Genomic DNA, 22469 nt, shown 5'->3' with positions numbered 1-22469 from the left:
GGCAAAGTAAAATGTGCAAATTAAAAAATACATTCACCATGAACAAAAAAAAAAGGCAATGTCTCCTAAACGGATTTGTCTGCTAACTTTATATTGTAAATAATGATGCTGCATGAGTATTCATAAAAAAATAGCAACTTCCTTTGCTTTTAAGTAAAGAGAACAGTGGAATATGATGTCAGAGTTACAATGGAATTTTCACCAGCTTTGGTAACACTGCCATGTGGCAGCTGGTGTGTCAGGCACCTGCCACACCAAAGCAAATGTCATATGGTGGTTGTTTTGAGTGGTTTGATATTTTTTCTCTGGGATTTCAGATTCTCCTGTATCGTTTTATGCTATTGCATGAAATGATACAGGTACTGGTACATGCGAAATTAGAGTGCTATTATTTGTAAAGAAACTTGTTAACAGCAGCACAGTAAGTATCCAACAAAACATTGTGGTAAGGATAATGGAAGTCCTGCAGCCTCAGGTTCTTGTTAGGCTAGGCCTAGACCTAGTTTTTTTTCACAATCCTCTCTTGAAAACTAGAGTGTGTGTTATACGCCGGAGAACAGTATACACCAAGAAATACGGTACTGTATGTACATACACACACACACACACACACACACACAAACTGGTATAGTGTACAGGTAGCCAGCCAAGAAGATAATGCTCCACTTCATATTTATCAAAGGTGACTAGTTTCAGGGAAACATATCCCATCACCAAATCTAAAAGTTTTAAAACTCACAAGGACTTGAATAGCAAGCCTGATTTGGGAATTTTAAAGCAATGTATATCGATAATTTTAATCCATCCATCAATCATTCCATAACTTTAAATCTTCATTAAATAACTATGAATCATACAAATCTATACAACTCAATATCATATTTAATTCTACTTTGGTTCTGAACTAGTGTAATGATGATACCTAGCTTCCTGAATCCATGCCTAAAGCTTTAAGCTTTACTGTCTTGAACTATCCACCTGATTATTCTTAGAGGCATCAGGAATCCATGCCTTAGTTTTGCTCGACTGTTTTTTGTTTATAGAATTCAGTCCTCACTCCAAGTTCACCATCCATCCATCCATCCATCATCCAATCCTACGTTGCCCCATAAGGAGCATAGGAGCCCGGGGCTAGGTAGTTGGTCCTGACATTTAACCTTAGAAAGATATTTTCTTTATAACTGATAATGTGATATTCCAATAATGTAAATGTAACTGATGTATGGCAAAATTTTTGTACCGTAATGTGTGCTTTTTAAACTTTTAGATCTGATGATGGAATATATTTTCCCAAAATTAGTCACCTTTCATAAATATGACACAAAGCATTATCTTCCTTTTTCTTGGCTGACTCTACATTATAAGACTTCTTACAGGCACCTTTGTGGAGGATATATACTGTATAAATATATATATATATATACAGTACTCTCGCGTCCAACATGCGTTAGTCCAGCACGATTCGGGTCCAGCACAGAGAGCAATTAATTAGTATTATTTAATACGATTTAATTACTGCAACACGAGTGTGTTAGCATAACACACACAGAGCTCCAAGAAGTGGGCGAAATCCGCAGAGTTCACTCTAGGACGATCACCCCCGGTCCAACACGGTCATACTGGACATTCCCATGATGATGATAGCCAATGAAAACTTCTGATCAAGTAGCCTTCCCCGCCCGCTATCGTGACGTGATCCCGCCCAATTAAAAACTCTTCTGGTGTCACGTGATGTTTTGTTTATATTTCTCCCGCCACAGCGCCACTCAGTCGCATAATTGCATTGGAAGGTGCTTTTTTCTTGCTGCATTTTCTGCCCTTGTTACTGCATTTTACCCTGCTCACGATGCCTAGGAAGCCTTCTGAGAACCCCAAGAAGCGTCGGCACCTCCCTCAGGCCACCAAGCTAGAAAGCATCAAGAGGAAGAAGAAAGGGGAGAGGAAAGTTGACATTGCCAAGGCCTATGACATGAATGAAGCCGATGTGAGGATCATAATAAAAAACTAAGACAAGATCCTGGCAGCCGAAGGCTATCACACGGCACTTCATACCAGGTTTGCCGAGGATACGATGGTAAATCGGAATGGTAACGTGGTAAAATTGCCGATGATACCACGGGCATTTGGAATTCATCTGGATGGATTCCTGCCGAGGATACGACGGGCAAAACAAGTGTGACCAAAACCCAGGTGACTCGACAGAGAATGTATTGTATTACAGCATTGAACATTTAGCCTGACACTGAATACATATTAATATTTTAGAATAAATATCAATCATTTTGAAACCCTTCTCATCAGCGTGCATACCAGTTTATAAACAAAGTTGCTTCTCCTTATTCTCTACCGAGTCAGCAACAGCGATCACTTTCCACAGTCACGAGACGGGGCTCTGGCAACAGTGCGAGAAGCATGCATTTTGCCGAGGATTACAGAGTGCTAGGACAGGCAGAAGCAGGACTTTCCATGGCTGTGGACGAAGATAGTGATTCTGAGTGTGATTTCAAAGGATTTATGAGGGAGGTTGAGGAGGAGCAACAGCCATTACCCGCTAGTGACGCCAGCAGCCATCCTCCGGGGACCCAGTAGGACTACCTACAGCCTTGGATACCACCTTCCATTCCCAGCAAGCCCACCAACAATATCCTAAAAGGTTAGTTATCATTCATAGCACAGTACCATTTATTATAATTACAATAGTATCAACATATGTATAGGTATATGGTAGGTATTTAGGGTGACTTTTCCTAGGGTTGCTGACATAATTCATTTTTCCCCATAAGCTCTATTGTAAGTCCAATACGTTTTTGGTCCAACACGTGACCCATGCATGACAATATTACCGTGCTGGACGCGAGGGTACTGTATATATATAATATATATCTATATATCTATCTATCTATATATACAGGTATATATATATATATATATATATATACAGTATATATATATATATATATATATATATATATATATATATATAATATATAATATATATAATATAATATATATCTATCTATCTATCTATCTATATATATATATATATATATATATATATATATATATATATATATATAATATATATAATATATATCTATATATCTATATATATATATATAATATAATATATATAATATATATAATATATATCTATATATCTATCTATCTATCTATCTATATATATATATATATATATATATATATATATATAATATATATAATATATATATATATATATATATATATATATATATATATATATATATATATATATATATATATATATATATATCTATATATCTATATATATATATATATATATATATATATATATATATATATATATATATATATATCTATATATCTATATATATATATATATATATATATATATATATATATATATATATATATATATATATATATAAATATATATATATATATATATATATATATATATATATATATATATATATATACTGTATAATATATATATATATATATATATATATATATATATATGAGAGGGCAAAAGGAGTGTGCATCGTTGTGAGTAACTGATGGACGGAGAATATAAGAGAGTACTGATCAGTTGGCTCAAGGATTGTGTGGGTAAGATTAAAAGTTGGACTACACGTGGGCGACTGTGTGCGTGTACAATGCAAGACCGTGCAAGCAAAGTGAGAGAAGAGTTCTGCACAAATGTGGAAGTGTGCTTGGAAAAGTCTGAAAGGAATGAGAGAGCGTTTTTGATTGATGATATAAATGGTAAAGCAAGGAATGTTAACAAGGATGGAGTAGTTGGTGAGTGGGGTGTGCCTGCTGAGAGAGATAAGAATGGCAGTGCTTTAGTGGACATTTGTGCTGGGAGGGGATTGGTGATAGCTAATACCCTCTTCAGGCACAAAATGATCTACAAGTATACATGGTGAGGGATGAGAACGGTGGGTGATAAACTGATTTAAAAGAAGGCAATGATTGATTATGTGTGTGTGGATGCAAGGATGAGAAAGTGTGTAGTGGATGCAAGAGCATATAGAGGTTGGGGAAGTGGACTTTCGGACAACCACTTCGTGATGGTCAGAATCGAGGTCCAAGTAAAATGGAGAAAGAGAAGAAGGTAAGGATGGGAGTAAGGAGTAGATGCATGGAGAGTGGAAAGGTTACAAGAGGATGAGAGAAAGGCAGAATATAAGAGAGAAAAGGGGGAACGATTGGGTAAATATGAATTGGAGCAGATGGGGGACATGGAAGGTGTGTGCAAGATATTCACAGAAGAAATATGTGCAGCATGTGAGGTGGTGTGTGGGGTGAAAAGATGAAAGGGGGTGTAAGGAACAGCATGGTGGAATGAAGAGGTGAGACAGGCTGTGGAACAAAGAAGATAGCATATAATGAATGGATGAGAAATAGGGGTGTGGAAGAAGTTGAGAGACAGAAGAGAGAATTATATGTAGAAAGGGGGAGAGAGGTGAAAAGATTGGTGAGAGAGTGTAAGAAGAGAGCGGATGAGGAATTTGGAAGGAATTTGAGTGTAAAGTGGAGAGACTGTAAGAAAATGTTCTGGAAAGAGGTAAAGAGAGTTAGAGACAGTGGCAATGAAGTTAGCAGGGGAGTGAAAGATAAAAATGGTAGATTACTAGTGGAGAAGGGAGAAAAGTGAGCAGATGGAGAGAACACTTGAAGGAATTGTTGAACACAGAGAATGAAAGTAATGCTAGTACAAGTGGCTGGGGACTGGCTGGGAGAAGGAGGGAGGTGAGAAGACAGGAAGAACTCAGTAGGATGGTAGCTGTGGAAGCAATGAAGAAAATAAAAATGGGGAAAGCCCCAGGAATTGATGGAATGTGTGGTGAAATGCTGAAGCATGGGGGAGAGATAGTAGAAGAATGGATGTGGAAGATGTGCAGACTGGCCTGGGAGGAAGGTAGAGTCCTGGGGGATTGGAAGTCAGGTATAATTATTCCCCTGTACAAAGGAAAGGGGGAAAATGAAGTGTGTGGTAATCATAGGGGCATTTGTCTTCTTAGTGCAATAGGAAAAGTATATGGTAAGAAACTTACTGACAGAGTTAGGGAAATAACAGAGGAATTAGTTGGAGAAGAACAGGGAGGCTTTAGGAAGGGAAGAGGTTGTGAAGATCAGATATTCATTTTTAGATCTTTAATGGAAAAGTTTCTAGAGAAAGGAAAGAAGTTGTATGCGGCCTTCATGGATTTAAAGAAAGCACATGACAGGGTGGATAGGCAAGGATTGTGGAAAGTATTAAGAATGTATGGAGTAGATGGGAAGTTGTTGAATGCTGCGAAGAATATGTATGAAGGTGCTAAGGCTGCAGTGTGAGTGGATAGAGTGAATTTTTCTATTTGAAGGTTGGGTTGAAACAGGGATGTGTCATGTCTCCATGGTTGTTCAATCTGTACATGGATGGGGTTATAAAAGAGATACAAAGTAGGGCAGTGGATTCTGGAGTGGCCCTAATGAGATAGGGCAGTGTCTGGAAACTCCCTGTACTGTTGTTTGCAGATGATACTGTGTTGTTAAGTGAGGACGAAGGGGAGCTGCAAGGCTTGGTGGATGAGTCTGGGAGAGTGTGTGAGAAACGGAATCTAAATGCGAATGTAGGGAAGTGTAAAGTGATGGTCTTCAAGAGAAGTGAAGCCAGTGATGTACAGTGAGGTTGGATGAGGAGGAAATAGAAAATGTCAGTGCATTTAAATACTTGGGTAGTGTAATGAGTAAAGATGGAAGTTTGGAGGGTGAAGTGCTTGAAAGGGTACAAAAAGGAAGAAAGGCTGCTGGTTCCTTGAAAGCAGTGACAAAAAACAGGGAAGTGAGCATAGAGGTGAAAAAGTTACTACATGACAGTATTGTGATACCAACTCTAATGTATGGAAGCGAAGCTTGGACCTTGTTGGAGGGGCAAAAGTCAAGAGTGAGAGCAGTGGAAATGAGTTATTTGAGGGGAGCATGTGGAGTCACATGGAAAGAGAGACTAACAAATGAGGATGTGAGGGAGCATTGTGGCCTGGATGTGAATGTGACAGGAAGGATTAAAAGAAACACATTGAGGTGGTTTGGCCATGTGGAGAGGATGGAGAGTGAGAGACTGACGAGGAGAGGGGGAGAGAGGGAGGGGAAGGCCAAGGATGAGATGGAGGGATGGAGTGGAGAGGTATATGAGAGAGTGGGGTGTGAGCTGGGAGCAGGACAGTGAAATGGCAGGGGACAGGGTGACATGGAGGCGATTTGTTTGTGGCCACCCCGTATGGGATTACGGCGTCTGGCAATATATATATATACAGTAATCCCTGTACTATCTGGACGCCCAGTATCCGGACCCCCCACTTACTGGACATTTTGGGCCCAGGCCTTTGGACCCCCCCCCCCCCCCCCCCCAAAAAAAAAAAAAAAAAAAAAAAATCCATTTTTTTCAACCATACTTTGAAATTGGCACGCAGTGCAGAACAGCTGTGTTTACGCTCGCTGCTGCTTCCCCCATCCCTCCCCAGTTACCACCTAACTACAGTCCTGACTAGACTCTCATTCAAGGGATGCTGCACGTGCTTGTTTTTGTGAATAAACAGTGAATAAACTGTGATACCTCACCACTTGACCACATAAGAATATACAGTGTTGTGCAGTGTTATGAAATCAGAATTTAGGGTGCAAAGATTAAGTCTATCTATCTATTGCCAGACACCATAATCCCGTAAAGGGTGGCCATTTGACACTGAGTTAGTTGTTTTACAGGGAGGGACACCAACCCACTTGTTGACACGTAGGGAGCACATATGGTTTGGTTATATGGTTACCACCCAGCGTTGTAAATGGTTTCTTGGCTTACAGTAAGTACAGAGTGTAAACTGGCGGTTGAAACTGGTGGTCGAAACAGGCGTGGTGCAATCAAGAACAGAATGTGCAGTGTTAAACAATTTTAACTCATAGTGCAAAGGATTAGGTGCAGCACAGCACTGGATTACTATACGTGCTTCAAGAACATTTTCACCACTGCCAGAGCCTTAGAGGAGGCAGGTTAACTTTTGTAACGAACGGCCAAGGACATGTTGTAAGTACCCTGTACACCGCTAAAAATTTTCCATACTCGCCTCTAATTTCTCATTCTCTGGTTCCTTTTCATTTATTTCATACTTTCTGTCCCTTACTTCTGTGAACAGGGTCTTAAATAGGTGTTATGCATGTCCGGTAGAGAGTTATGAAGGTGGTTTTCTGAGTTAGGCTGGGTTAGGGTCCACAAGTACCAGTTCAGGAGGCTGGGGCCCACTATCCGGACAGACCCAATTTGCAGACATGCCTTTGGCTCTATTACATCAGCTAATGGAGGGATTACTGTGTGTGTATATATATATATATATATATATATATATGAGGTGTGTCAGAAAAGTTCCAGGACTGAGTGTGCGTGTGAGCTATGAGTGGGAGAGGGATTAACGGGTTGTGTCACCGTGTGACGTAATATCCAGGGAGTATATGACTGTGATCTCAGCTCTCTGCAGCCATTGATCTTTTTTTCACATGCTTTTGTATACATGTCCTCTGTTTCAGGCCGTCAAGTGATGAGCACAGAGCAACGAACCAACCTGAAGTTTCTGGTCCAGTTGGGGAAAACTTCTGAAGCACTAGGAATGCTGCAACAAGTGTACGGAGATGAGACGATGTCATGCTCACGTGTTTTTGAGTGGTACAAGAGGTTCAAAGAGGTACGCGAGGACATGGAAGACGACCTCAGGAGCGGAAGGCCTTCAACGAGCAGGACTGAGGCCAACGTTGAGCGCGTCAGACAGATTGAGCGTGGCGATTGTCCGTTGACTGTTCGACTGATCGCAAATGAGCTGGGCATGAACCGGGACAGTGTCTGGAAGATTATCACTGAAGATTTGGGTATGTGGAAAGTCTGCGCAAAGATGGTGCCGAAGCTGCTGAATGATGACCAGAAGGATCAGCGCATGCAGGTGTGTCAGGACATCCTTGAGTGTCTTGAAACCGAACCAGACTTGCTAGGAGAGTCTGCACCAGTGATGAGTCATGGATCTTCGAGTATGACCTGGAGACCAATCGCCAGAGCCTTCAGTGCGAAAGTCCGATGTCACCAAGGCCGAAGAAAGCAAGACAGTCGAAGTCCAAAGTCAAAGTCATGTTGATCGCATTCTTCGATGTGAGGGGCATCGTCCATGCCGAGTTCTTGCCACAGGGCCAGACAATTAACCAGCACGCCTACAAAGAGATCCTGCAGTGTTTGCTTTGTTCAGTGCGCGAGAAAAGACGAGAGTTGTGGCAGGACAACTCGTGGCTGCTTCACCATGACAACGCGCCTGCTCACAGTGCCCTTAGCATCCGACAGTTCCTGGCCGAGAGGAACATTGCCGTGCCGGAGCAACCTCCCTACTCACCCGACCTGGCTCCGTGTGATTTTTTTCTCTTCCCTAAGCTCAAAGGGGTCATCAAGGGGACCCGTTTTGAAGACGTGGAAGACATCAAGATGGCCATGACGACAGTGTTGCGGAGGATCCCGGAAGAATCCTTCCAGGAGTGCATGGAGGCGTGGCAGAGGACGGGAAAGTGCTTTAGACTCCAGGGGGATTACTTCGAAGGGGACAACTTGTAGTTTGTAGTTTGGATTTGAAATATATCTTTTGTGTCATCAGTCCTGGAACTTTTCTGACACACCTCGTATATATATATAAAAGGTAACATGGTGGTGGTATGAGGGTGCTGAGGATGCAGTTAAGGAGAAAAGACTGCTTTTCCAGGAATGGAAAAGGGGTAGTAACAAAGTGGAATACCTGGCTGTTAAGCGCAAGGCTAGAAAAGTGATATACAGGGCAATATCTGAGTCTCTGACTTCTACTGAATAACCAAAATAGTGTTGAAAGGAAGAATATATTCAAAGTGGCAAATCAAATGAGGAGGGAAAATTGGGATATTATAGGTGAAAGTGTGTGAAGAATGATGAATGGAAGGCAATGGTGAACAATGAAGATATTAAAGATGCCTGGAGAGACCATTATAACCAGATGCTGAATGAGGAGTAGGGTTGGAACAGGGAAGGTTTGGAGCCAGCAGATCCAATGTTTGGCCTTTGATTGATGCTGCTACTGTGAGGAGGACAATACTGTAGGCAGGCTACAACTGGGAATGGTAGCACGTGTACTTGGGTTGACTGCTGAATGTGGAAGGCCTCAGAAGATATAGGATGGGTTAGTTACTGGTTTGATGAATACAGTTATGTATGAGTATGCTGTCCCAGATGACTGGCTAAAGAGTGTGACTGTAAATGTGTACACAGGGATGGATGATGCTCTGGAAAGAAGACATTATAGGCATACAAATTCTGGATCAGACAATGAAGGTAATGGAGAAAGCTCTAGATGGTATGATTAGAGAAAAGGTGAATATTGATGAGATGCCAGGGAAAGGGACCACAGATGCCATATTCATTGTTCAACAGCTTCAGGAAAAATACACAGGAAAGAGAAGGGATCTGTACTGTTTTTGTTTATTTGGAGAACTTTGGAGTCTCTAGGAAGGTGGTGAAGTGGACAATGAGAAAGCTTGGGACTGAGGAATGGCTGGTTAGAGTGGTTATGACTATGTATGTGGGTGTTCACATCCCGGTAGAGTGCATGAGGCTTTGAGTCATAAGTTTTCCATGAATGCTGGTATACATCAGGAGTCAGTGTTGAGCCCCTTATTGTTTATCATGGTGACTGAAGCCCTCTAACATGACTTCAGAGATGGACGTCTGTAGGTGTTGTATGCTGACAATTTGGTGTCGATTGCTGAGAATGAAAGGGAGGCAGAGGAAAGATTTAGGAAGTGGAGAGATAGTGTGGGGCAGAAGGGCCCGAGAGTAAATGCAGATAAAACAACAGTGATGGTATCTAGGGTTGGTGGTGGTACTGTCAAAGAAGAGGGGGAGTGGCCATGTGTGGTATGCCAAAAAGGCGTGGGAAGCACTGGTAATCAGTTGGATGCACTGCTTTTATTATGCAACTTTATTGAGGGCAATATGAACAGGAGAGAAACTAGAATTAAATGGTAATACAGTACATAGAAACTAATCTTGTCTGTATTTTGATGGGAGAAAGTGAGTGGTTTGCAAGTTACCATACGAGTCATACCGAGTCTGCATCAGAAGAAAACTGGAGAAACCAAACAAATGCAAAATAATGGCATCTGAAAAGAAAGACTAACATAATAAACTTTGGTATGCAGCACACGACAGAAAGGAGGATGCAAGATGAACTGCAGGGTGCAAGCAGGAATTAAAGTGTTTGAGGGGGCTGACACTTTGATATTTTGGGAAGCTGCATTGTGTAAACATGGCCAAACAAAGTGTGAGGTTCAAGATAGTTCACTTCAGGGGAGAACAGTAATTACAGACCTTGACAGTCTTACTGAAGGGTAAGAAGGTTAGTATGGAGGTGTAGAGAACCCTGCATTAAAGAGTAATACTGCCAATACACTAGTATGTGAGTGTAACCTAGAGAACTCTGTGTGTTACAGGCTGTAGAAATGACCTTCTGAACAGCTACATGAATAACCTGGGTGGACAGTAAGTAATGTAGAGTACCAGAGTTTGGAATGGTAGAATGGGTGATAGAAGAAACATGCAGAATTAGCTAATGAATGGATATGGTGAAATTCACTGATATGGGATGCATATAATCAATGAATGTACTACTGGTCTCAAAACTATGGGTGCACAATATGCATGAAACATTTGCGACCACTGAAAGAAGGTCACTGAAATATTAGTGTCCCATCTACCACATGTTGGTAGCCCTGATGTTGAGAGGTGTCATATATTGCTAACTAGCAATATCCTCTTGCAAACATATAGCAAATGTTATGTTTATATACACAGATGATGTTCATGCACAATGAGATGTTCATAAACAGCAACAGTTGTTCGAATGTTTTCGGAAGGCATTGGACCCCCTCTGCACCAATACATTTGTGACCCATAGTACATAGTGTGTCAAAGAAAGTTTCTGACAGTGTGACTGGGGGTAACACTGGAATCAGCAGACCTGATGTAGAATGGAAGAGGAGTGGAGCAGTATACTGATGGGGAAAATGAAAGAAGAGGTGTCTGAGACCAAGAACAGCAGGTGAGAACAGAGTAGCACTGAGACAGTTCTGCAATCGACATCCTCAATCACAGGGTTCCCAGACTGGAGCAAAGTGTCTGAAATGATGATGATGATTATGATGACAGCCATGTGAGTTATTCACATCAGATAATACAAAAATTATGCTCTGGACTGTAACAACAATGTAAACAAAAAATGAAACTGACATCAAATGAATAAAAAATAAATATCGGCATATAAAAGGACACTTCTTATGTGGTAGGTGGGGGCGTTCACTATCCACTCACTCAATGTAGTGCTACTCCCAGGTGTCTAACCTTTCCTCTCCTCCCTCCTTTCCTTCCTTCCTCTTCTGTCTTTCTTTACTTCATTCCTTCCTTGTCCTTCTGCCTACAGGTGACTTTACACTCCCCCTTCTGTCTTTCTTTCCTTCATTCTTTCCTGTTCCTTCTGCTTGTGGGTGACTCTACACTAAGTGACAAGCCGAATGGTTTCCTATACACCAGGAAACCATTTACTACTCTGGGTGGTAACCATATAACCAAATTATGGCGCCTGGTGGTTTAGCGGGTAATTGCAGCGCTCCAATTGGAATGAGCTGGTGAAGGTTTATATCCAAGGGATGGTTGGGGTTATTGCTCACATAATGCCACTCAGGGATGAGTTAGGTTGGTCACTCTCATCTTAAATGTCAGGACCAACTTGCCTAGCTCTGGGCTCCTACGCTCCTCACGGGGCAATGTAGGATTGGATAATGGATGGACGCTTCTTCAAGTCCTGTATGCACTGCAAAGTACTGTATTCCATTCTGAACTTCAGCAACAGATACAGCCACTGGAAATACTAGATTAGTACATAAAACACCATCCTAAAGTGAGATTTCTGCAAATGTATGCATGAGCCTAAAATAAGGGTTAACCCCTTTGGTTTGATGATGTTTTGTATACCGTACAGTATTTTATTCTTGCTATCTCCAGATGATTTATTTTGACAAGCTCAGAATGCACTTTTCAAACTGGACAAGTCTGATACTGTACTGTACCCTAGTCTTGGCCTACTCAATTCCTTCAATGGCAGGATTTACTAACTGAATAAAATAATCAGATGGTAGAAAAAAAATGTCACCAGAATCAAAGATTTAAAACTGCTAGAGATAGGAAATAATGTCAAGAACTGGAATTACTTACTGGAATGATGTGCTTGTGGTTACAGTACATTGTGAGGTGGAAAGAAGAGTGATTTAAAGTCAGGGAAAAAAGTACCGGTATGCTTATTATTCTATTGCATCAACTTCACACTTGGGGGATGTCTGTTACTTTCTCCTTATCGCATAACTTAAAAAAAAAAAAAAAAATCTATGGGCAGAGACAAATACCACACCATGCCTCTCTCAGCTAGTAGTATTAGACAGTTAGGAAAGTAAGAGGTAGAAGAGGCGAAATATTTTATGACTTTGTCCTTGACTAGACTAAATGATGCACACACAAGCTGTGTGCTGACAACTGAATCCTTTCCCCCATCCCCTCACCTGATCCCAAGATTTCCATTTCCTAAAAAAAAAAAAAAAAAAAAAAAAAAAAAAAAAACTTTGTAACGTATGGCATCCCTAAGGTACTTCCTGACATGAGGCACGCCATTATCAAAACTTGATGGTCTTATTTTACGCCAAAATGCCTACAATTTTCTATTGCTTCCAGATATAAAGGAAGACCATTATGAACTTAAAAAATTACTGTATCTGCAAGGCTGGATGTGGCCTGTGTAGCATATATCAACCATCCCTGCCCTACAGCCACCTTGACGTACTCCTTGAGGTAGATGATGACTGCGGCGACTAGCTTGGTAGCCTCTGTGAGCAGGACAACAGTGACAGTGTTGTAGCTGTAGCTATGATCACCCTCTTGTGATGACTTCACTATGATCCCTGAAGACACAAAAATGCAAAGTAAAACACTATTATAAATGTATGGTATACATTTTTATAATTTTACTTGCCCATATCTCCAGTATCAATGCTGAGATGTAACAACAGATTAATGCTAGAATATGGTGCCCATCATAAAAGGTGTTATGTCATGGATGAAGAATCATAACACTGTCTTCTGCCTTAGTTAGCTATGTTGCAAAAGATTAAAAAAAAAAAAAAAAAAAATCTGGGTCAAGTTATGATGAAGTGCATGACCTACAGAAAAACGCACTGAGGTGGTTTGGCCGTGGAGAGGATGGAGTGAGAGACTGACAAGGAGTGTATGTGAGCGAGGTGGACGGGGGAAGAGGGAAAGGGAGGCCATGGATGAGATGGAGGGATGGAGTGGAAAGGTATATGAGATGGGGGGTTTGAGCTGGAAGCAGGGCATTGAAATGGCTGGGGACAGGGTGACATGGAAGCAATTTGTTGGCCGCCACTCCGTATAGGATTAAGGCATCTGGCAATAGATACATAGAGATGTTCACAATTTCCTCTAATGGAAAATTACTTCTGGAACTGAGGGTTTTTCCACACAAGATATCACAAATCACAATTTGATGAGCTGAATTGCTTTAATGCCAAGTTAGTGCACAGTACTAAATACTGTACTGCACTGGTATTTCACTCCTCTCATTATACAATGAATGTACTGACCCCTGGGGAGGGCAAAATGATATTCTGCCAGCTCCCCCTTTAACTGAAGCAGGGAAATAAGGGTAGCTATGGTCCGTTGGCTCCTTTTCCTCCCTCCTGGATGTGCCCTTGGTTAAAAACCCATTTTTCTATCATGACAGTCTGTCTAATTACAGAGGCTATCACGACAATCACAAATGAGCTATAAGAAAACTAATATTTCCCCAAACAACTCTAAGCAGCTTTCCAATCATTAGTAAGAATGCTTTCGACGCTAAAATTTTGCACCATTCATCAAAGTGTTTACTCACTTGGTTTACTGGCAGCTCTGCATAATCACACTCATGTTACTGCTGTCCCAGTTTCATTTGAACGTGAACTACCTTAGTTCATTCATTCATTCATTCATTGCCAGACGCGATGTATCCCAGACGGGGTGGCCAAGGGCTTAGAGTTAACTGTTTTACAGGGAGGAGCACTAATCTTCCACCAACCCCACTTGACGTAGGGATGCCAACAGCATCTGGTGTTCCCAGGCGGTCACCCATCCAAGTACTAACCAGACCCAACGTTGCTGCTTGTTAAATTACAAAACTGAAAATGCCGGCCAAATCGCCAAGGCAATGTGGGCTATGCTAAATTACGGTGACACTCTGGAAGTATACAATTTATTTTGATAAACTTCAAGTATAACAAGATTACTTACCCTGACAGATAAATAACGCCATGTAGAGGATAAATATCGCGAAGCTCCATTGTGTAGGGAAAAGAGCATCCCACTTTTTCTGGGCACCCTTCAGGTTCAGCAACATTTTCCTTTTATAAGTTTCAGAGATTGCGATCGCTCACTTGCAATAAATATGTGTTGCTAAGAAGCAGCCCAAATGCAAGCTTAGTCTTTGGTTAACTGGTTTCACTTCAATAAAACTAAAGTAACACTCCTCGTTTGTTTCACATAAATGGTCGTAACGCTTATCTTCCGTACTCACACTCCGATGTCCAATTCTCCACTAATGTTTATATTGTTGGTTGCTGCGGCAGCGGCTGGTGACTGGTCGGAGCCTTTGCTCATGCGCCGTAGCTGCTCGCTACTTTGGTTGCTCTAGCACTTAAAAAGTATGTATATGCGGTCGAACCTTTATGCAATGTTAAGCCTGACTACTACATATTCACTGCAGGGCATATCAGCAAATAGAGAAGTAGGTCACAACCACCGAGCTCTTATCAGCTCTGGCAATAACTCCACCTCAACTCTAGATCCTGCAAAATATACATACTGTAGATTGACCCATTAGTAACAAATCCCAATATAAATAGCGTTATATATATATATATATATATATATATATATATATATATATATATATAGTGTGTTTTTAGGTAGACTTCTCGTCCTAAAAACACTAGCGACTGAGCGGGGTCCTCCTTCCGGACCGGAAGTAAAGCACCAACAAATGAACAGGACATAAAAACCAGGCAGTATACCTTAACACATCTATTGCCTTAATTCTACACTGTTACAATATAACACAGAGTGATATTTAAGATACAGGAGACAGGGACAGAGTTAGACTTTGATACCACAAGATACAGTTACACTTAACACACGATATTATACATGTATACCAATGTCTTTAATTATATATGGAGATACCAGTATTTCATTTAAAGCCAAAACATATATTCACTTGAGAACAAGGGGAATAAACAAGGTTAAGAGTCCTTGGGGGAAATACTACTATAAAGAAGACAGGGTGCGGATCGCGACACTTGACACAGTCACCTAGTCGCGGCGGCACTTCACACAAGCTTTTGATTCTCCCGCGCACCCTGGTCTCCGTTCGCAATTACTGAAAGTTCTTTTATTCTGGGGCTTGTACAATTACTCTAACTTCTCTTATTGGCGGTCCAAGCACTTTTCTATTCTGCCGGGTATGGAGTTCTTCTAGGTTAATAACAACTGTCACGGGTTTTACACTGGTCTCACTCGGTCACTGTTCACTGTTCTTTTCCCCTGGCTTATTCTCGCTATAAGGGGCGTCACTTATTTACCCGTGTTTCCTGGGTGGGGTACACTCTGTCGTCGGGGCGTGAGGAGAGGGCCCTAGGGGGACTCTACCTGCAAGGGGCAACAAACTACCCGCAGGGGAGTCACTGCCCGGGTCCTGGTCGTTGGTGAGGTGCAGGGAGGCCCTCCTGTCTGGGGGCCTCGACCTGAGTGGAGGCCCTTGCCTTGGGGCCTCGTTGGTGGGGTGCAGGGAGGCCCTCCTGTCTGGGGGCCTCGACCTGAGAGGTGGCCCTCGGGACTGGGGCCAAATAGCTGGAGGAGGCGGGCCTGTCGTCTACGGCTCCGCGGGGTGAGGGAGTCTGGGTTACCCTTGCCTGTAGTCTGCTGGTCTCGCCTGGGGGTCCTGGGGGTGCGATCGTCTGCTGGGAGAAGCGCCGACAGGGTTGGGCTGCGGCCTCGTCTCCGTCTGGTATCTGCAAAGAACAGAGATTTCCCAGGCGTGGGAGGCAGGCCCGGTCTCGGTCCTTGCCACCACTCTGGCGACACCTCCGGGGCAACACTCCCGGGTCGTGAAGGTCCACGGAGTCCGTGTCCTCTCCTATGTACAGGGAGGGAAGTGCAGAGGCGACTCTCTCTCCTGGGTTTTCTACAGCCGTGGCCAAAGGTCCTCTCACCCTGTTATACACTTCTAGCTGTAGTCTTGGGCCTCCTGCCCTTGGAGTGGCTAAGGGCCCCCTTGCCCTGGTGCACTCTTCTGGCCGTAGCCTTGGGCCTCCTGCCCTGGGAGTGGCTAAGGGCACTACCGCCCTGGTGCACACGTTAGGCCGTAGCCTAGGGCCTCCTGCCCTTGAAGTGGCTAAGGGCACAACCGCCCTGGTGCACACATTAGGCCGTAGCCTAGGGCCTCCTGCCCTTGAAGTGGCTAAGGGCACAACTGCCCTGGTGCACACGTTCGGCCGTAGCCTAGGGCCTCCTGCCCTTGAAGTGGCTAAGGGCACAACCGTCTTAGTGCACACGTTAGGCCGTAGCCTAGGGCCTCCTGCCCTTGAAGTGGCTAAGGGCACAACCGCCCTGGTGCACACATTAGGCCGTAGCCTAGGGCCTCCTGTCCTTGAGGGTGTAACTATGGCCGTTGCCAAGACGTTACTTGGGACTGAAGCTTGTTCAGTCCCACCCCAATTCTGGCGATGGTTGTCCCGCCCACAAGGTTGTTGGCATTCTCCGGTCACCTGGTGTCAGGATAGTTGCGGGGAAAAGGGGCTCAGGGCAGTAGTGTCCCGGTGACCCTCTTGACCTGGGTCACTAGCCCCACCATTGTGTCCTCCTGGGGTGGTGGTGTGGTAGCGGCCCGGTGGTGGGGTGGGGGGTGGCGGGGTGAGTGGTCCGGCGGCGGGCATTTTAATTATATATATATATATTGAAATGGCAACATCCAGCGCCACACGACACCCCCAGGAGGCGACAATGGAGGGTTAGTCGGAACGAGAGGGACGTCTGTGCTATATGGGCGCAAGTCCCTAGTAGCCGCGTGCCCCTACTCCCCAGAACCGGTCTGACCCGAACACCTCAGCTCAGGCGCATTACCCTCTCGTCAGCCCGGCCTGCGTCAGTTTCGAGGTGGAGCTGAACCTTACGCTCCATACAGCACCCCAGGGACGGCCTCCAGCTGCTTACACCAGGAGATGGCCTCCAGCAGCCCACACCAGGAGACGGCCTCCAGCCACTCCGCCCTAGAGATGGCCTCCAGCCACTCCACCTTAGAGATGGCCTCCAGCCGCTCCACCTGGACCACACACTCCACCTTCAGGGCCTGTGATGGCCTCCAGCTGCACATGGGGGAAGAAGGGTAAATCCCTTTTCCACCTGCAGGAGACACGGAGGGCACGACACCAGTGATGGCCTCCTGCCGCGGCTGCAGACGGGAGATGGCCTCCAGCCACTCCACGCCCGCACGTCACCCTTCATACGGGACTCAGGCTATGGCCTCCAGCCGCGCCCCATCTGCTGTCCCATCAGGAAGTCAGGCCTCAGCGACAGCCTCCTGCCGCACCAAGAGGATTGGGACGGCCTCCAGCCACCCTCCTCCTGTTGCCCAAAGGACCTTGGCGACAACCTCCTGCCGCACCAAGAGGGTTGGGACGGCCTCCAGCCGCCCTCCTCCTGTTTCCCAAAGGACCTTGGCGACGGCCTCCTGCCGCACCAGGGAGGGGAGCTACCAAAGCCCTTCATCCCCTGTGACTTCACAACATCTCTCCCCCTACAGCTGTAGCAGACTCGAGTGTGGCAGCCCCCAGACAGAGAGTGACCTGATCATGGACTTGTGGAGAGGCCCTGTATTATCCCTGGGGCTGTTCTCCCTGCAACTGGTGCCTGAGGATGACCTGCCCCTGACGGACCCCTCCCCAAGACAACACCACAGCCCTGTCCTGACGGTGGGACACTATGAAGGGGACCGCAATCTCTGGGATCCTGACGGCGCCCCCAGCACCCCAGGAAGAGGTTTCCCCAGTTTCCGCCCTAAGTCTACTAATACCAAGTCGGATCACTTCCATCTAAAATGGGTCTAAGCTGGCACACAGGGTGGAGCATTGGAGTGACGTCAGCTGGCACGAAACCCAAGTTCAGTTGACGCCTGACCATGGTGGTGAGTGGATGTATGCTGCACTCTCCAGATCATGACACATTTTCAGTCCGAAGTGAGGGGACTGAAATGTGTGAAGTATGGGGGTGTGAGGGAAGGTATGGGGGTGTGAGGGAAGGTATGGGGGTGTGAGGGAAGGCGAAGGGGTTTGTGGGAACCTACTCCTATGTTATACGGTTAAACGAGTCGGCACTTCTTCCCCTTCTTCGTTTTCCCTTATTATAAATGTTTAATTTGAGTCTGCCCTTCTATACATTTTCTGTTACTGAAGCCGACTGACGTCACACACAAGCCACGCCTCCCTGCACCCTGAGGGAAAGTGAACCAACTTGGTATTAGCAGACCTAGGTTTGGCCCATGTCCCGTGGGCCAGATCTCTGTCCACTGCCCCCAACATAAGGGCCCCCTCACCACGCCCAACCCGAAGAAGACGACCCTCACCCTTGCCCGGGACTAAGTGATTCAGGTGTGTGTGTGTGAATAAGTGACTTATAATGCCATACAGTGCCAAGTGGAAAGACGCGAGAAGTCCCATTCAGTGCAACAGTGACAAACCATCTGTGATCTCTCTCTTCCTCCCCCCCTGTTATGATTGTGCCAATGTATCGTGCAACTTAGCTCTCCCACCCCCACCCCCTGCAGTGACCAGACTCACACTCGTTAAGACTCTTAGAAAGTGTGTTTAACAGTGAATCAAGGAACTCCCACAGAACTGCGAGCCACCAAAGCGAGAGACTGTGCTGGGGGAATATCTAGATCTAACCCCCCCCCCCCAGCATACAGCACTGAGTTAGAGACCTAAGTCTACTGATACCAAATCGGTTCACTTTCCCTCAGGGCGCAGGGAGGCGTGGCTTGTGTGTGACGTCAGTCAGCTTAAGTAACAGAAAATGTATAAAAGGGCAGACTCAAATTAAACATTTATAATAAGGGAAAATGGAGAAGGAAGAAATACAGACTCGTTTAACATTATAACATAGCAGTAGGTTCCCTCACACCCCCATACCTTCCCTCACACATTTCAGTCCCTTCCCTCACTTCGGACTGAAAATGTGTCATGATCTGGAGAGTGCAGCATACATCCATTCATGACCACGGTCAGGCATCAACTGAACTTGGGTTTCGTGCCAGCTGACGTCACTCCGATGCTCCGCCTCCTGCACCAGCTTGGACCCGTTTTAGATGGAAGTGATCCGACTTGGTATTAGTAGACTTAGAGACAGTGTACTCTCCCCACACGCACTCACCGTGATATAATAATACCGATTGTCTCTCTCGTATCCTGTGCGATATGCTCAAACTGATTAGCAGTCCAAGGACTGATGTAACATAAATATTGTGAGATTGTTTGTTGTTCCTTTAATTTAGAATTGGTGAATGCACGTGTAGGTTGTTGCCCGGAGTTTTTATGCCCTGTTCCTCTTATGTTTGTGTTCTAAATCCGGTCTAGTAAAGGACCCAACTACACGCCAGATGTTTCTAGGACGGGAAGCCGACCTAAAAACACCCAGCATAGCACACACACACACACACACACACACACACACACACACACACACACATTATATATATATATATATATATATATATATATATATATATATATATATATATATATATATATATATATATATATATATTGCGTCCATGGTGCCACCTCTCCATGCCTTCCCTCGTGCTACACGGGCATCTGGTAGCGCTCATGACTGGAATGTCACCCAGCCATATTGCAGAACTTCTGACTATCAGAACTCTTTCATTCACCGAACTGCATCTCTCTGGAACTCGCTTTCCCAGAGTTGCTTCCCTCCAAATTTCAACCCACAGCTGTTCAAATCTAACTGTTACAGATATTTTATGAACAGAAGATACCAGTAATCTGGTGTATGGATTATTTTTTTTATTCATTTGTTTTTCCTTCCTCCGTTCTGTTATTGAAATATATATATATATATATATATATATATATATATATATATATATATATATATATATATATATATATATATATACATATACAGTACAGTATAAAGTTGAATGTAGGGAAGAGTAAAGTTATGGTCTTCGAGAGAGGTGAAGTCAGTGAATGTACAGTGAGGTTGGATGATGAGGAAATGGAAAATGCGGGTACGTTTAAGTACCTGGTAGTGTGATGAGTAAGGATGGAAGTTTGGAGGGTGAAGTACTTGAAAGGGTACAACAAGGAAGAAAGGTTGCTGGTTCCTTGAAGGCAGTGGCAGTGAAGTTAGCATGGAAGTGAAAAAGTTATTACATGACAGTATTGTGATACCAAATCTGACGTATGGAAGTGAAGCTTGGACTTTGTTGGAGGGACACAAGTCAAGAGTGAGAGCAGTGGAAACGAGTTATTTGAGAGAAGCCTGTGGAGTCACATGGAGAGACAGACTGACAAATAAGGATGTGAAGGAGCGTTGTGGTGTGGATGTGATAGGAAGCATTAGGAGAAACACACTGAGGTGGTTTGGCCATGTGGAGAGGATGGAGAGTGAGAGACTGACTAGGAGAGTGTATTTGAGTGAGGTGGAGGGGGAGAGAGGGAGGGGAAGGCCAAGGATGAGAGGGAGGGGAAGGCCAAGGATGAGATGGAGGGATGGGGTGTGTGAATTAGAAGCAGGGCATGAAAGGCGGGGACAGGGTGGCGTGGAGGCGATTTGTTTGTGGCCACCCCGTATAAGGGTGTAATAACTGAAGTGAAACTTAACAAATTAATCACAGTGGTCTGGGCGGGATTCAATCTCGGACCCCCGCTCATCATATGCGTGCACGTTACCACTGAGCCAAAGAGAGGATCCTCGCTTTACCTCTAAGCAATGCGGGCTTTTATACACCCCATTACATCCCTCTTTTCTCCCCTTGGTGATTAATTTGGTCAGTTTCGAACACACGGGGTTGAGTAAGCATCGGAGACCACCATCAGGAGGCTGTGGATCGCACCGAAACAGCCCATCCCCGGGAGGTAAGGACAGGGACGCTGTCAGCTAACCAAGGACCAACATCAAATTGCCAACCTAGCCCCGCCTCACATCCCACTGCTGCCACCATTGTAATAACTGAAGGGAAACTTAACAAATTAATCACAGTGGTCTGGCTGGGATTTGATCTCAGGCCCCCGTGCATCATACACGCGCACATTACCGCTGAACCAAGACAGCATCTCCGCTTTTCCTCTAAAGGCGGCGTCACACTAGACCAAAAGTGGCTAACATGCGATCCAGTTTTGCAAGTGAAAATGGCTAGCAGAGTCGAGTGTCTGTCACACTCGTGTGTTTTTCTTGTGAGCCGAAACGGCTGACAGTGTTGTCTGTCTTGGCACCTCGTGGTCATTTGTAAACAAACCACCATGGAGTACCCACCCCCTTTTCCTCAGTTTCTGTAACCGCCTCAAGTACTTTAGCAACTCCAGAGCCACAAGACAGTCTTCCAGAGTTTTCCTTGCCACAGGATCCATATCGAAATCCGATTTCTACTTGTTGTTTAGAGACAAAACAGACAGACTCTGTGTTGTTCGAATATTTATTTCATGTTACAAGAAAAAATAAAAATGAATAAAAACCACAAGAATTAAATTGTATTTACTTAATTTTAGTTAAAATTTCCTTCTGTGAATAACAGAATATTTTCTCACCAATTACAAAATTAATATAGGGTCATTTGAGTTCTAATCCCACCAACAAGCTGTGAGCGAGAATTGTTATCCATTTTGCCTCGCAGGTGAAATCTCGCTCACCGTGAGTCAGTTTGGCTGGCGGGTCTCAAAACTGGCTAGCATGTTAGCCACTTTTGTCCCAGTGTGACGGCAGCTTAAGCAACGCGGGCTTTTTATACACCCCATTACAAGGGATTAATGCATCTGGCAATAGATAGATAGATAGATAGATATTGAAATGCCGACCCCCACGGGAAGGCCAGGGAGGGTTGTCACAACTCCAACCCCAGGAGGGACCCACGGCCCCACACACACTCCAGGAGAAGACCACGGGGAGGCGCATATGGAGAGCGCAATGCCCAAGCGAGATGGGCCTAGATTCCCCACGACCCTGTGCCCCTCTTCCCCTCAGCATGGCCACCAGCAGGAATGCA

The 22469-nt window shown here is 44.4% G+C and overlaps 1 protein-coding gene across 1 annotated transcript in view; it reads right to left on the bottom strand.

The window, feature by feature from the left end:
- Window positions 1–21837, bottom strand: part of LOC145403742 (UDP-galactose transporter senju-like) — a 149958-nt gene extending 128121 nt beyond the window's left edge. Inside the window, exons 1-4 of the mRNA XM_080275420.1 lie at window positions 21743–21837; window positions 19657–19687; window positions 14426–14504; window positions 12924–13041 (exon numbers count right to left, since the gene is read on the bottom strand). Coding sequence (XP_080131546.1) covers window positions 12924–13041; window positions 14426–14504; window positions 19657–19687; window positions 21743–21837 — 323 coding nt within the window. The remainder of the gene's footprint in view (window positions 1–12923; window positions 13042–14425; window positions 14505–19656; window positions 19688–21742) is intronic.
- Between the last annotated feature and the right edge of the window lie 632 nt (window positions 21838–22469).

Source organism: Coenobita brevimanus, chromosome 61, assembly GCF_032717465.1.
Source record: "Coenobita brevimanus isolate Jiangsu-jjx chromosome 61, ASM3271746v2, whole genome shotgun sequence".
Classification (NCBI taxonomy): Eukaryota; Metazoa; Arthropoda; class Malacostraca; order Decapoda; family Coenobitidae; genus Coenobita; species Coenobita brevimanus.
Note: the sequence above shows the minus strand (reverse complement) of the source record. Positions and strands in the feature narration are given on the sequence as shown.